Genomic DNA, 12651 nt, shown 5'->3' on the forward strand with positions numbered 1-12651 from the left:
TGATGTTTGTTAGTGTGAGCATGCGCACAGCTTGTGTCTGAAGGCCAGAGGACAGGCTGCTAAAGTCCAGGCCTCCCCTTCTACCTTGGTGAAGCAGCTGGCTTTAGAGCTTCTGATGATTCTTGTCTCTCTGTCTCCCAGCTCTCCAGTTGGAGTGCACGTGTGTGTGTGTGTGTGTGTGTGTGTGTGTGTGTGTATCTGTGTGTTTGTGACCTGCAGATGCACAATTACCTCCGCATTCTAGAAAAACGCCATCCAGTTTGGATTTCCAGTGCTGCTTCAGAATGTGCAGGAGTATCTGGACCCCACCCTCAACCCAGTGCTCAACAAATCTGTAGCTCGAATTGGTCAGAGCCTAGGCTTGTTGTGAGCTGGTCCTAGAGAATTGATTCAAATCAGCTTCACCAGCCCTCAAAGACATTAATTGACCCAAGGGCAGGCAACTTCAAGTGGCAAAGTCAGGATTTGACCTAAAACCATCTGCCCTCAAGCCTGTGTGTTCCATCCACCATGTAGCAATCTTTCCTAGGTGGCAGAGAAACTGGATATGCTGAAAAAGCAGTACGATGAGAAGCTGGCGCAGAAGGAGGAGCTTCGCAAGAAATCGGAAGAGATGGAGCTGAAACTGGAGCGAGCAGGAATGTTGGTGTCTGGACTGGCTGGTGAAAAGGCCCGATGGGAGGAGACCGTGCAGGTGAGGTGGGCTGCAACAGTGACCATCCCCCCCCAAGTAGCCTATCCCTGCATCCACTGAGAGGCAATGGTCAGGGAAAACGAGGGCACCAGGGTGTAGGAAATCCAAGAGTAGACAGTGGGTGTCTCTCCTTCCCCTTCTCACGTTTGGTGAGAATGTACAAGGAACGGCATCCGTTCATTGGGGGTGGGTTCCTTGAGGGAGGTGGAAGGCACACTAGACCTCTTGGTACAGCTTGTCTTCCTAAGAGGTAACAGGCAGCCATCTTGTCTCTGGTTCCTGAGTTTCTGGCTCCAGGAAAGGGTTAGATCTTATCTGTGGATAATTAGAGTCCTCAGAGAGCTGGGCTTTAGAAAGGGAAGACTGGCTTTGATCTAGGCCAGAGTCAAGGAGATTATCTTGTGAAACATCTCAACCATCTCCAGAGGTCTGGGGTCCCAGGCATTTACCACCTCCTACTGTATCCCAGGGCCTGGAGGAGGATCTGGGCTACCTGGTGGGTGACTGTCTGCTGGCAGCTGCCTTCTTGTCCTACATGGGGCCTTTTCTGACCAACTACCGGGATGAGATTGTCAATCAAATCTGGATCAGGAAGGTGAGAAGGGGCCAGGTGTGATAAGGGAGCATTTGGGGTGTGCCCTGGAAGAGGTGCAAGCAAGAGGCAGAGTCGCTGGAATCTAGCTAAATTTGGGGGTTCTTCTTTCCCCAGATCCGGGAGCTTCAGGTTCCCTGTTCACCTCGCTTTGCCATTGATAGCTTCCTGTCCAATCCTACCAAAGTTCGGGACTGGAACATCCAGGGATTACCCTCGGATGCCTTCTCCACTGAGAATGGCATCATCGTCACCAGGGGCAACAGGTGAGAACAGTTCCGGGAGTGAGAGGCAGACGAGGAGCAGAGCCTGTCTTCTGACTGTGGCTTCTTCTCTCAGGTGGGCCCTCATGATCGATCCTCAGGCCCAAGCCCTCAAGTGGATTAAGAACATGGAAGGAAACCAGGTACTATGTGGGGCAGTTGTTGGGTGCCCCCGAGAGTCTCCCAAGCCTAGCCTAGTTGTTGTTGTTTCTGTTTCTTCTTCTTCTTCTTCTTCTTCTTCTTCTTCTTCTTCTTCTTCTTCTTCTCTTCTTCCTCCTCCTTCTTCTTCCTCTTCCTCCTTCTCCTCCTCTTCTTTTTAAAAATTTATTTATTTAATGAGCATCAGTGTTTCATCTGCTTACCTGTCTGTGTGAAGGTCTCAGATCTCCTGGAACTGGAGTTACAGACAGTTGTGAGCTGCCACGTGGGTGCTAGGTATTGAACCCAGGTCCTCTGGAATAGCAGCCAGTGCCCTTAACTACTGAACAATCTCCCCAGCCCCTCCTAGTTTCTTCTTGAGGTCCTGTTCTTAGCTACTGTGTTCCTCCAAGCTCCTTCCATCCCTCTCCAGGGCCTTAAGGTCATCGACATGCAGATGCACGATTACCTCCGCATTCTAGAAAACGCCATCCAGTTTGGATTTCCAGTGCTGCTTCAGAATGTGCAGGAGTATCTGGACCCCACCCTCAACCCAGTGCTCAACAAATCTGTAGCTCGAATTGGTCAGAGCCTAGGCTTGTTGTGAGCTGGTCCTAGAGACTGGCCAAGTAGGAGACTAGGGTGGAAAGGGAGGCTCTTGGGCTGCGTCCCTACGGGTTAGGCCCCAGTGAAGCCTTAAGGCAGGTTGGGTCACTGACCTGTATGTCAATGGGGAATGAGTCAGCCCTTACCTGATCATCGAAGGGTCTTGCCCTGGACCGTTCTGTGGATGCAGGTGGTCGGCTGTTGATGCGCATTGGTGACAAGGAGGTGGAGTACAACCCCAATTTCCGTTTCTACCTCACCACCAAGCTCTCCAATCCCCACTACAGCCCAGAGACCTCAGCTAAGACCACCATCGTCAACTTTGCTGTTAAGGAACAGGTAAGTGAGGGCTGGGGCTGGGATGAAGCTGGGTGGGCTGCAGTGTGTGAGAAATACAAGGGGAGAGCCACGCTTGAGCTGGGCAATGGAGAAGAGGGACTTGGGCGGTCTAAAAGGGTGGCAGGTGTAGAGGCCACAGGCATGGGACCCTCACTCTGTGTCTTGGCCTTGTCAGGGCCTGGAAGCCCAACTGCTGGGCATTGTGGTTCGGAAGGAGCGTCCTGAGCTGGAGGAGCAGAAGGATTCGCTGGTCATCAATATTGCTGCCGGGAAGAGAAAGCTCAAGGAGCTGGAGGATGAGATCCTCCGGTGAGAATGGCATCCTCATTCCCACACCACCCCAACCCACCCACCACCTCTGCTCCCAGGAGACATGTAGCCAGTCTCCCCACAGGCACAAGCGGCACCCTGTGGAGCCAACAGGAGTCCCTTCCCCCTGACTTCCAAATGCCTTACCCCAGGTGTCTCCTGGCTTCCTCCTAGCTTGTTGAATGAGGCCACAGGTTCTCTACTGGATGATGTGCAGCTGGTGAACACGCTTCAGACGTCCAAGATAACAGCCACTGAGGTCACGGAGCAACTAGAGACCAGTGAGACCACAGAGATCAACATTGACTTGGCCAGAGAGGTGAGCTTCTGTCCCCTCCGGTCTGGTTGACTGACCTGAGACCCCTTTCTTCCTGAGTTCTTGTTTGTCCCTGCCCCTCTGTGGCCCTGACTCTTACTGACCCCTCCAGGCTTACTGTCCGTGTGCCCAGCGGGCCTCAGTGCTGTTCTTCGTGCTCAATGATATGGGCCGCATTGACCCCATGTACCAGTTCTCGCTGGATGCCTACATCAGCCTCTTTATCCTCAGCATTGACAAGAGCCATCGTAGCAATAAGCTGGAGGACCGCATCGAGTATCTGAATGATTACCACACCTATGCTGTCTACAGGTTTGAGGACATGCCCAAGGCAGGGGATCCAGTAGCTGAAGCGTCCCTGGTTTCGTGTGACATAGTGTGACTCTAGTGGAGGTGTTAAATACAGATCTGGGTGGAGGGAGAGTAAATTGCTCTCTGTGCAAGCACGAAAGCTTGAATTCAGATCCCAAGAACCCACATCAAAAGTTGGATATGCCGGGCAGTGGTGGTGCACGTCTTTAATCCCAGCACTCGGAAGGCAGAGGCAGGTGGATCTCTGTGAGTTCTAGGCCAGCCTGGTCTACAAGAGCTAGTTCCAGGACAGGAACCAAAGCCACAGAGAAACCCTGTCTCGACCCCCTTCCAAAAAAAAGTTGGATACAATGGTGTGTGCCTGTAATACCAGCACTGTGGAAGAAAGACAAGATCCCTGAAACTTTTCTGCAAGCAGCTCTAACTGAATTGGTGAGAGGTCCTGCCTCAAAACCAAAGTGGAGAACAATTGAAGAAAGCCATTCACCCTCTGTTGTGCATACATGTCGCCCAGCCACCCACATGTGAGCATACAGACACACACAGACAGACACACAGACCAGGATTCAGGTGTGGGGTAGGGTCTGAGACTCTAATAAGCTTCCAGGGAGCTGTTGGTCCCGATCCGTGGAATTTCTTTTGTTTGATTTCTTTTTTAGTTTACCTTCATTTATTACTTTGTAGTGGGGTGGCATGCACACGTCACAGCACGTATGTGCCACAGCAAGCTTGTGATGATCAGAGTCCATTCTCTGCTTCCGGCTTCTGGGCCCCCAAATCAAATGTGGGCCTCCAGACTTGGCCGCAGCTCCCTTACCTGCTGAGCCATCACACCAGCCTTTGGTTCCCATGTTGAGCAGCAGAGCCCCTGACTTGTCCACCTGGACTTGCTGCAGCCCCTCGAGTTTGCTTGCTTCAGATCACACGTGTGCTCTGCCCACTTCTCCGGGGTCCTCATCCCTGAATGGTGTCCCCACCAACCGTCACTCCTGGCAGCAGCTGGGAGTCACTCTTTATTCTCCTAGCTTCAGTCAGTGCTGGGCTCTGCTCCTGTGGTTCTAGTCACTTCTCCCTCCCGTGCTCTCCTGACCGCTGTGGCTGGGCCTTGGTGCAAGCGCTGGGCCTTGTGCACGTTTTCACACGGCTGGGCCTTGTGCACGTTTTCACACGGCTGGGCCTTGTACACGTTTTCATATAGATTGCGTAGCGTTCCCCTCTCAGGTTACCCTGCTGCTGTGTCCCTCCTGGTCTGTTCTCCAGGTGATCTTGTTGTTCCCAGCTTAACCTCTTCAGTGGTCGTCATCTCTTGAGGGATCCCCAAAGCCCTCTGTGACCTGACCTCCACCTGCCCCCGCTTCATGCCCGCTGCCTGAGCAGCATTGTTGACTTTGACCCCATGCCCTTTTTCCCTGGCATTCCTGATGCTGCAGTTGTCCCTGGAACACTCAATTCCTCGAGCTCCCACACACCTCAAGGCACCTGCTCTCAGGAACTTTCCTTTTTCTTTTTAAATGATTTATTTGATATACATGGGTGTTTTGCCTGCATTTGTGTCTGTGTGAAGGTGTTAGATCCCCTGGGGTCAGACAGCTGTGAGCTGCCACGTGGGGGCCTGGAATTGAACCTGGGTCCCCTGAAAGGGCAGCAAGAATTCTTAACCACCGAGCCACCTCTCCAGATCCTCCCAGGACCTTTCCCGAGCCACCTCTCCAGACCCTCCCAGGACCTTTCCCGAGCCACCTCTCCAGACCCTCCCAGGACCTTTCCCGAGCCACCTCTCCAGATCCTCCCAGGATCTTTCCCGAGCCACCTCTCCAGACCCTCCCAGGACCTTTCCCGAGCCATCTCTCCAGATCCTCCCAGGATCTTTCCCGAGCCACCTCTCCAGACCCTCCCAGGACCTTTCCCGAGCCACCTCTCCAGATCCTCCCAGGATCTTTCCCGAGCCATCTCTCCAGACCCTCCCAGGACCTTTCCCGAGCCATCTCTCCAGATCCTCCCAGGATCTTTCCCGAGCCACCTCTCCAGATCCTCCCAGGATCTTTCCCGAGCCATCTCTCCAGATCCTCCCAGGACCTTTCTAAGAGAATCAGGCACAGCTGGACAGCATGCCTTACATTCCCCTGATACCACTCCCACTTCTGTGCGGGACTCACAGTTGCTGACCCTGACCACCTGCTCAGGGTACCTCCTTCCTGAGGTGGGGGAGGGGACACGACTTCCTCAAGGACAAAGATTACAGCTTACTTACTCTGTGTCTTCAGGACTGCAGAGTGCCCAGCAAGACAGTGAGGGAATAATTGATGTTTTGTTTGTTTAATGAACTGAATGCCTAGTTATGGGTGAACTCCAGGAAAACTATGTCAATCTCTCAAGGTCCCCAAGTCCTTGGCTGTTTCTATGAGGTTTGGGTTAGATGCTGACTACACTCCTTGTTTGGAAGGCTCTGGGTATGACCGTTACACAATGAGTACCCGTGCTGGGCCTCACCCCATGTCACCCCCTCCACCTTCCCTGTCCTTTCCTCCTAGGTACACCTGCCGAACCCTTTTCGAGCGCCACAAGCTACTGTTCAGCTTTCACATGTGTGCCAAAATCCTGGAGACTTCTGGCAAGCTCAACATGGATGAGTACAACTTCTTCCTGCGTGGCGGTGTGGTGAGTTAGCCTCAAAGGTTAGCTGAGTGATTTGAAGAAAAAGCATGCTAAGAGCAGGTGCATAGACAGCAGCCTGGAGTGTGGAGCTGGCTTGCTGTGTGATTCCTGCTATTAGAACAATCTGGTCAGTGGAGCACCTGTGACCCGTGACCCAGGTATACTTGACTCAGGTGAGAGCCAGGCGGTGGTGGCGCACGCCTTTAATCCCAGCACTAGGGAGGCAGAGGCAGGCGGATCTCTGTGAGTTCAAAGCTAGCCTGGTCTACAGAGTGAGTTCCAGGACAGGCTCCAAAGCTTCATAGAAACCCTGTCTCGAAAAACAAAAACAAAACAAAACAAAGAAAGAAGAAAAGAAAAAAAAGAAACCCTGTCTTGAAAAACAAAATAAACAAAACAAAACCGAGTCAGGTGAGGAAGCTACCTGTACTTGTAACCCTAGCATGGGGTCCTGGGACCTGACAGACAGGCTTCCCCTTCAGTGAGAGACTCTCTCAAGGGAATAAGGGCCACTTCCGTTCTCCGGCCTCCACATGCTTGCACGCTCGGGCATGCACCACAGACACACAAACCACACACATACATATGCACACACACCAAAGAAAAAGTTCCAAATTTTCATGTAAAAGAATGAGTATAGGGCTGGAGAGATGGCTCAGAGGTTAAGAGCATTGCTTGCTCTTCCAAAGGTCCGAGTTCAATTCCCAGCAACCACATGGTGGCTCACAACCATCTGTAATGGGGTCTGGTGTCCTCTTCTGGCCTGCAAGCATACACACAGACAGAATGTTGTATACATAATAAATAAATATTTAAAAAAAAAAAAAGAATGAGTATATGAATGGAATGGAGCTATTTTTGCCACTAAAACCACCAGAGGGCACCAGCTTCCTAAACTTCAACTGTTGTGGGCTCTGTAACCCCCATCCCCAACAATTCCTCAGTAAAAGTGGCTTCGCATCCATCTTGGATTCCTGTATCCGGCTCTTCATTCAGAATTTACTGTTTCATGCACGACCAACACTGGAGACACACACACACACAAGACCAACACTGGAGACACACAAGACTAACACTGGAAGACACACACACACAGAAGGCCAACACTGGAGACACACACACACACACTAGACCAACACTGGAGACACACACACACACATACACACAAAGGTGGGAGGAGATAAGTTAAAATATTATGTTTTATTTTTAATTAAAACATAGCAATTGTACAGTTATTGGGTATAGTGACTTAATTTTTTTATTTAAAAAAAAATGAAGGCTCTTTTTATAACTCAGGATAACCTAGAACTCACTCTATAGCACATGCTGGCCTTGAATTCCTGGTAGTTTTCTTGCCTCAGCTTGGGTGCTTTGGTAACAGGAATCATGCCTGGCGCCATCATCATGATGAATTTTAATACATACATATACATATGTGTGTGTGCAATGATAAGATTAGAGTAGCTGGCATATCTATTACAGCAAATACTTGCCATTTTTTGTTGTTGTTTTGTTTTAGGAATGTTTAAAAAAAGTAACTCTTTTTGTTGTTTTTATTTTATTTTTTCTGTTTTGGTTTTTCAAGACAGGTTTTCTCTATGTAACAGTCCTGGCTGTCTCCTGGAACTCACTTTGTAGACCAGACTGGCCTCAAACTCTCTGAAATCCACCTTCCTCTGCCTCCCGAGTGCTGGGATTAAAGTCACCACCTGGCTGTTTCTATTTTTTTCAAGACAGGATTTCTCTGTGTGGCCCTGGCTATCCTGCAATCCTCTATGTAGACCAGGCTGGCCTAGAACTCAGATATGCACCTGCCTTTGCAGGCACCACCATGCCCAGCTCAGTAACACTTCTTTTGAGGGTTCCAGCCTTCTCTGCTTTCTCTCTCCTTTCCCCAAGGTTCTGGATCGGGAAGGCCAGATGGACAACCCATGTACTAGCTGGCTAGCAGACGCCTACTGGGATAACATCACAGAGCTGGACAAACTGACCAACTTCCATGGCCTCATGAACTCCTTTGAGCAGTACCCTCGGGACTGGCACCTGTGGTATACCAACTCAGCCCCCGAGAAGGCCATGCTGCCAGGTGCCCTGCCTCCAGCCTGCCTGCCCCTCCCAGCAACCCTCCACAAACACAGCCCCAGAACATTTCCCTTTGCTCAGACTTCCTCCAGCCTCTCTCTCAGGGCACGTGTGTCCTTGTCTCCAGGTGAGTGGGAAAATGCCTGCAATGAGATGCAGCGGATGCTGATCGTCCGCTCCCTGCGCCAGGACCGAGTGGCATTCTGTGTTACTTCGTTCATCGTCTCCAACCTTGGCTCTCGATTCATTGAACCGCCCGTGCTAAACATGAAACTGGTCGGTGGCTCTGCCTTCTCGCCCTCCCTGTTGTGGTGTCTCTTCCTCTCTTTTGGTTCTGAGACGACCATCCCTGTACTTCCAGGTGATGGAGGATTCTACCCCACGATCCCCACTGGTATTCATCCTGTCTCCTGGTGTGGACCCCACCAGCGCTCTGCTTCAACTGGCAGAACACACAGGCATGGCCCAGCGCTTCCATGCCTTGTCCCTAGGCCAGGGTCAGGCCCCCATTGCTGCTCGTCTCCTGCGAGATGGTGTGATGCAGGGTTAGTAACAGTTCACCATCAGAAACAGTGAACCTGGAGGCAGGAAGGGGTACTGTACTCCTCCTGGCTTGCTCAACCTGCTTCTTTACAGAATTTAGGACCATCTGCCCAGGGGTGGTCCCACATACAAATGGGCTGGGCCTTCCCCAAAAAAATCACAAATTAAGAAAATTTTTGCCTGGGCGGTGGTGGCACACACCTTTAATCCCAGCACTTAGGAGGCAGAAGCAGGCAGATCTCTGAGTTTGAGGCCAGCCTGGTCTAGAGACCGTGTTCCAGGACATCTAGGGCTGTTACACAGAGAAACCCTGTCTTGAACCACCCCCTCATGCTCTCCAGGCTTCACAGCAGCCTGATCATATTTTTTCAACAGAGGTTCTCTCCTCTCTGATGACTCTAGCTTGCGTCGAGTTGACATAAAACTAGCCAGTACAGTATCCATCTCCTCTCACGTCCACTCCTCAGCCCCAGTCCCCTTCCTCAGAACCGCCGACCTCGACCCCACTTCTGTGACTGCAGTTCAGCTTGTCCAGAAACCCTAGACAGAATAACATTTGACACTGACCCCACTGCCACCGCCACCGAGTGTAGTGTGTGGGTCAGAAAGCTTGGGGAACTCTTCCTGTTGACGCTGGCACCTCCTTGCAGGGCACTGGGTGTTCCTGGCAAACTGCCACCTGTCCCTGTCGTGGATGCCTAATCTGGACAAGCTGGTGGAGCAGCTGCAGGTGGAGGACCCTCACCCTTCCTTCCGTCTCTGGCTCAGCTCCAGTCCTCACCCAGACTTCCCAATCTCCATCCTGCAGGCCAGCATTAAGATGACCACAGAGCCCCCAAAGGTATGGTGGCCGCAGGGAGCCAGCGTCGCCTGTGGTGTCAGCTCAGCTTGCCTTTATTCTCACTGGCACCAAAGAGAGCCCAAGCCTTAACGACAACACACCTTTCTTCAGCTCTGGTTGTTTTCTAAAAAAAATCTCCGCCTCTCTTCTGTGCGCCAAACTTCCCAAATGTAATAACAGTAACATTTACTGAGCAATTATCATATGCCAGGCTCTAGTTTAACACCTTTCCATTTATTAACTCATTTCACACTCACATCAGGTAAAGAATTGCTACTCCGGGCGATGGTGGTGTGAACCTTTAATAACAGTACTCGGAGGCAGAGGCAGGCAGATCTCTGTGAGTTCAAGGGCAGCCTGGTCTACAAGAGCTAATTCAGGACAGCCAGAGACACACAGAGAAACCAAACTAAAACAAAACAAAAAAATTGCTACTCCTAGCCGGGCGGTGGTGGCGCACGCCTTTAATCCCAGCACTCGGGAGGCAGAGGCAGGCGGATCTCTGTGAGTTCGAGACCAGCCTGGTCTACAAGAGCTAGTTTTAGGACAGGCTCCAAAACCACAGAGAAACCCCGTCTCGAAAAACCAAAAAAAAAAAAAATTGCTACTCCAACTTGATGGGGAGGACACTGACCCAGAGTGTAAGTTAGTGCCCAGAGCTACACTCGGTGTGAGTTCCCACAGCCATCCTTTCCATCACCCACACTCTGCTTCCTGCTGTACTTCCTCTTCCTAGTCCATGCCTCCCAGAGTCTCAGCCTCATTCTCTTCCCTTCCTTCCAACTCTTGAGAACTTTCTAATTTCACAAGTTCACTGCTGAATCCAATGATACTAAATCCAACAACACTGCCCCTTTAAGATCTGTTCCTGTCATGACATTCCCACGCTCACAGACCGTCATGGAAGCTATTTGGAAAGGTGTTTTGTTTGCTGTGGTCTTGCGATACCACTCAGGGTCTTGCTGTACAATTGGGCTACTGAGATACATACCCAGCTGTTGGTTGTTTGAAGCTAGGTTTTGCTCTGTAGTCCCGGCTGGCCTCAAACTTGCTATCATCTTGCCTCAGACTCCTAGATGCTGGGATTACAGGTGGGCGAAGCTACTGCCATGCCTGGCAGTAAAAAGAAAAGGGTTGTTTAAAATTTTAAAATGAAAAATCCACACATAGAGATCACTCTTTAGTATATACTCAACAAATAAATCCTATTTTTTTCCTCACCCTGTCCTTTCTGACCACCTGGGCCAGCTGATCCCACACCACTCTCCCCTTCCTGGCTTTCCAGGCACAGCCCTTCCTGCTCTCCCTCTTCTTCCAACGCATCTTTTATATATATTTTAAAGTTTGTTTTTTATTTATGTTTTTCTGAGACAGGGGTTTCTCTTTCTAGCCCTGACTGTTGTGGAACTCATTCTGTACACCAGGCTTTCCTCGAACTCAGAGATCTCCCTGCGTCTGCCTCCTAAGTGCTGGGATTAAAGGCGTGTGCCACCACTGCCCTGCTGACACATTCTTTATTAATTCTGTGTTTCTTTCTGTTCTTTATATCTCAAGATTTGGTGCTTAGTCTAACTTTTCTCATTCTACAGCCCTCTTTACACTTGATAGAGAACTTGTCCTTTTCATAGTTTCACTTCCAGCCCCCATCCCTGGCTACTGCATCAGCCCCCATCCCTGGCTACAGTACCAGTCCCCATCCCTGGCTACAGTACCAGCCCCCATACCTGGCTACAGTATCAGCCCCCATCCCTGGCTATAGTATCAGCCCCATCCCTGGCTATAGTATCAGCCCCCATCCTTGGCTACTGTATCAGCCCCCATCACTGGCTACAGTACCAGCCCCATCCCTGGCTACAGTACTGACCTCAGTACAGAGCTTAACTGCCATGAGATGATGAAGCCTTCCTTCCTGGGGTACCAGCTTCATGAATCCTACATCCCTAAAACAAGGATGCTGGCTTTTTCCTCATTCATTAGATTCTCATCCCACATTTGCCTCTGGCAACAATTTTTTTTTAATGTGTTTACTGTTAGAACAGTTGCCTAGCATCCACGAGGCCTTGGATTCCACCCCTAGCCCAGGGAAGAAATATAAAGTTGACTTTTGGTTTTAAAATAAGAGAGGGTCAGCCAGGTGGTAGTGCACAGCTTAATCCCAGCACTTGGGAGACAAAGGCAGGGTGGATCTCTGTGAGTTGGAGGCCAGCCTGGTCTACAGAGGAGTTCCAGGACAGCCAGGGCTGTTACACTAAGAAGCCTATCCTGAAAAACAAACAAACAAACAAAGATAATGACAGTGCCAGCGTCCAGTTTTTAACTCCCACTGTGTGGGTTCTAGTATTGAACTCGGGTCATCAATTTGGTGGCAAGCACTCTACCCACTGAACCATCTCTTCAGACCCTTTTCTCTAAAAACTCATTTCTTGGGTCAGTGTCAGTGGCTCAGCCTATGAGAGGTTTAAAGAAACCCTCCGTGCTGCAGATGCAGGTCCTCCCCGCCATCTGCTGAACCCAGCGAGAATAGTTCAAGGTTTGTTTGTTAGAGCAGGATTTCCTGACACGTGAGATGGCTCAGTGGGAAAGGCATCTGCTGCAAACCTGCCCATCTAAATGTAATCCCCTGGACCAGAGTGGTGGGCGGAGAAAATCAACTCGCCTAAATTGTCTTCTGACATCCACACTTCAGACACCCAGGTCTCTGAGAATGACCTTGAATTTCTGGTCTTGATCTTCCTGCCTCCATTTGCCAGTGCTGGGATTATAGGCATGGACTACCAATACCTCACCTGTAATCCTAGCACTTAGGAAACAGACAAAAAAAATTCTGTAAATTCAAGGTCAGTCTAAGTTACAGAAGATGACTCTGTCTTAGCCGGCAGAGGTGGTTCACACCTTAAATCCTAGCACTCTGGAGGAAGAGGCAGGTGAATCTCTTGAGTTTGAGGACAGCCTGGTCTATAG

General features: G+C 50.5%; 1 protein-coding gene across 1 annotated transcript in view; it reads left to right on the forward strand.

Moving 5' to 3' along the window:
- The window catches only part of Dnah2 (dynein axonemal heavy chain 2), a 122200-nt gene that overhangs the window by 104386 nt on the left and 5163 nt on the right, over positions 1 to 12651 (forward strand). The window contains exons 64-77 of the mRNA XM_041663942.1: positions 530 to 694; positions 1164 to 1289; positions 1404 to 1552; positions 1626 to 1692; positions 2121 to 2271; positions 2484 to 2632; positions 2808 to 2941; positions 3116 to 3260; positions 3370 to 3569; positions 6101 to 6227; positions 8124 to 8310; positions 8434 to 8582; positions 8668 to 8851; positions 9500 to 9690. Coding sequence (XP_041519876.1) covers positions 530 to 694; positions 1164 to 1289; positions 1404 to 1552; positions 1626 to 1692; positions 2121 to 2271; positions 2484 to 2632; positions 2808 to 2941; positions 3116 to 3260; positions 3370 to 3569; positions 6101 to 6227; positions 8124 to 8310; positions 8434 to 8582; positions 8668 to 8851; positions 9500 to 9690 — 2124 coding nt within the window. The remainder of the gene's footprint in view (positions 1 to 529; positions 695 to 1163; positions 1290 to 1403; positions 1553 to 1625; positions 1693 to 2120; positions 2272 to 2483; positions 2633 to 2807; positions 2942 to 3115; positions 3261 to 3369; positions 3570 to 6100; positions 6228 to 8123; positions 8311 to 8433; positions 8583 to 8667; positions 8852 to 9499; positions 9691 to 12651) is intronic.

This window comes from Microtus oregoni, unplaced genomic scaffold (genome assembly GCF_018167655.1).
Source record: "Microtus oregoni isolate MIOR12 unplaced genomic scaffold, Mior012 000015F_ref0000493, whole genome shotgun sequence".
NCBI lineage: Eukaryota > Metazoa > Chordata > Mammalia > Rodentia > Cricetidae > Microtus > Microtus oregoni.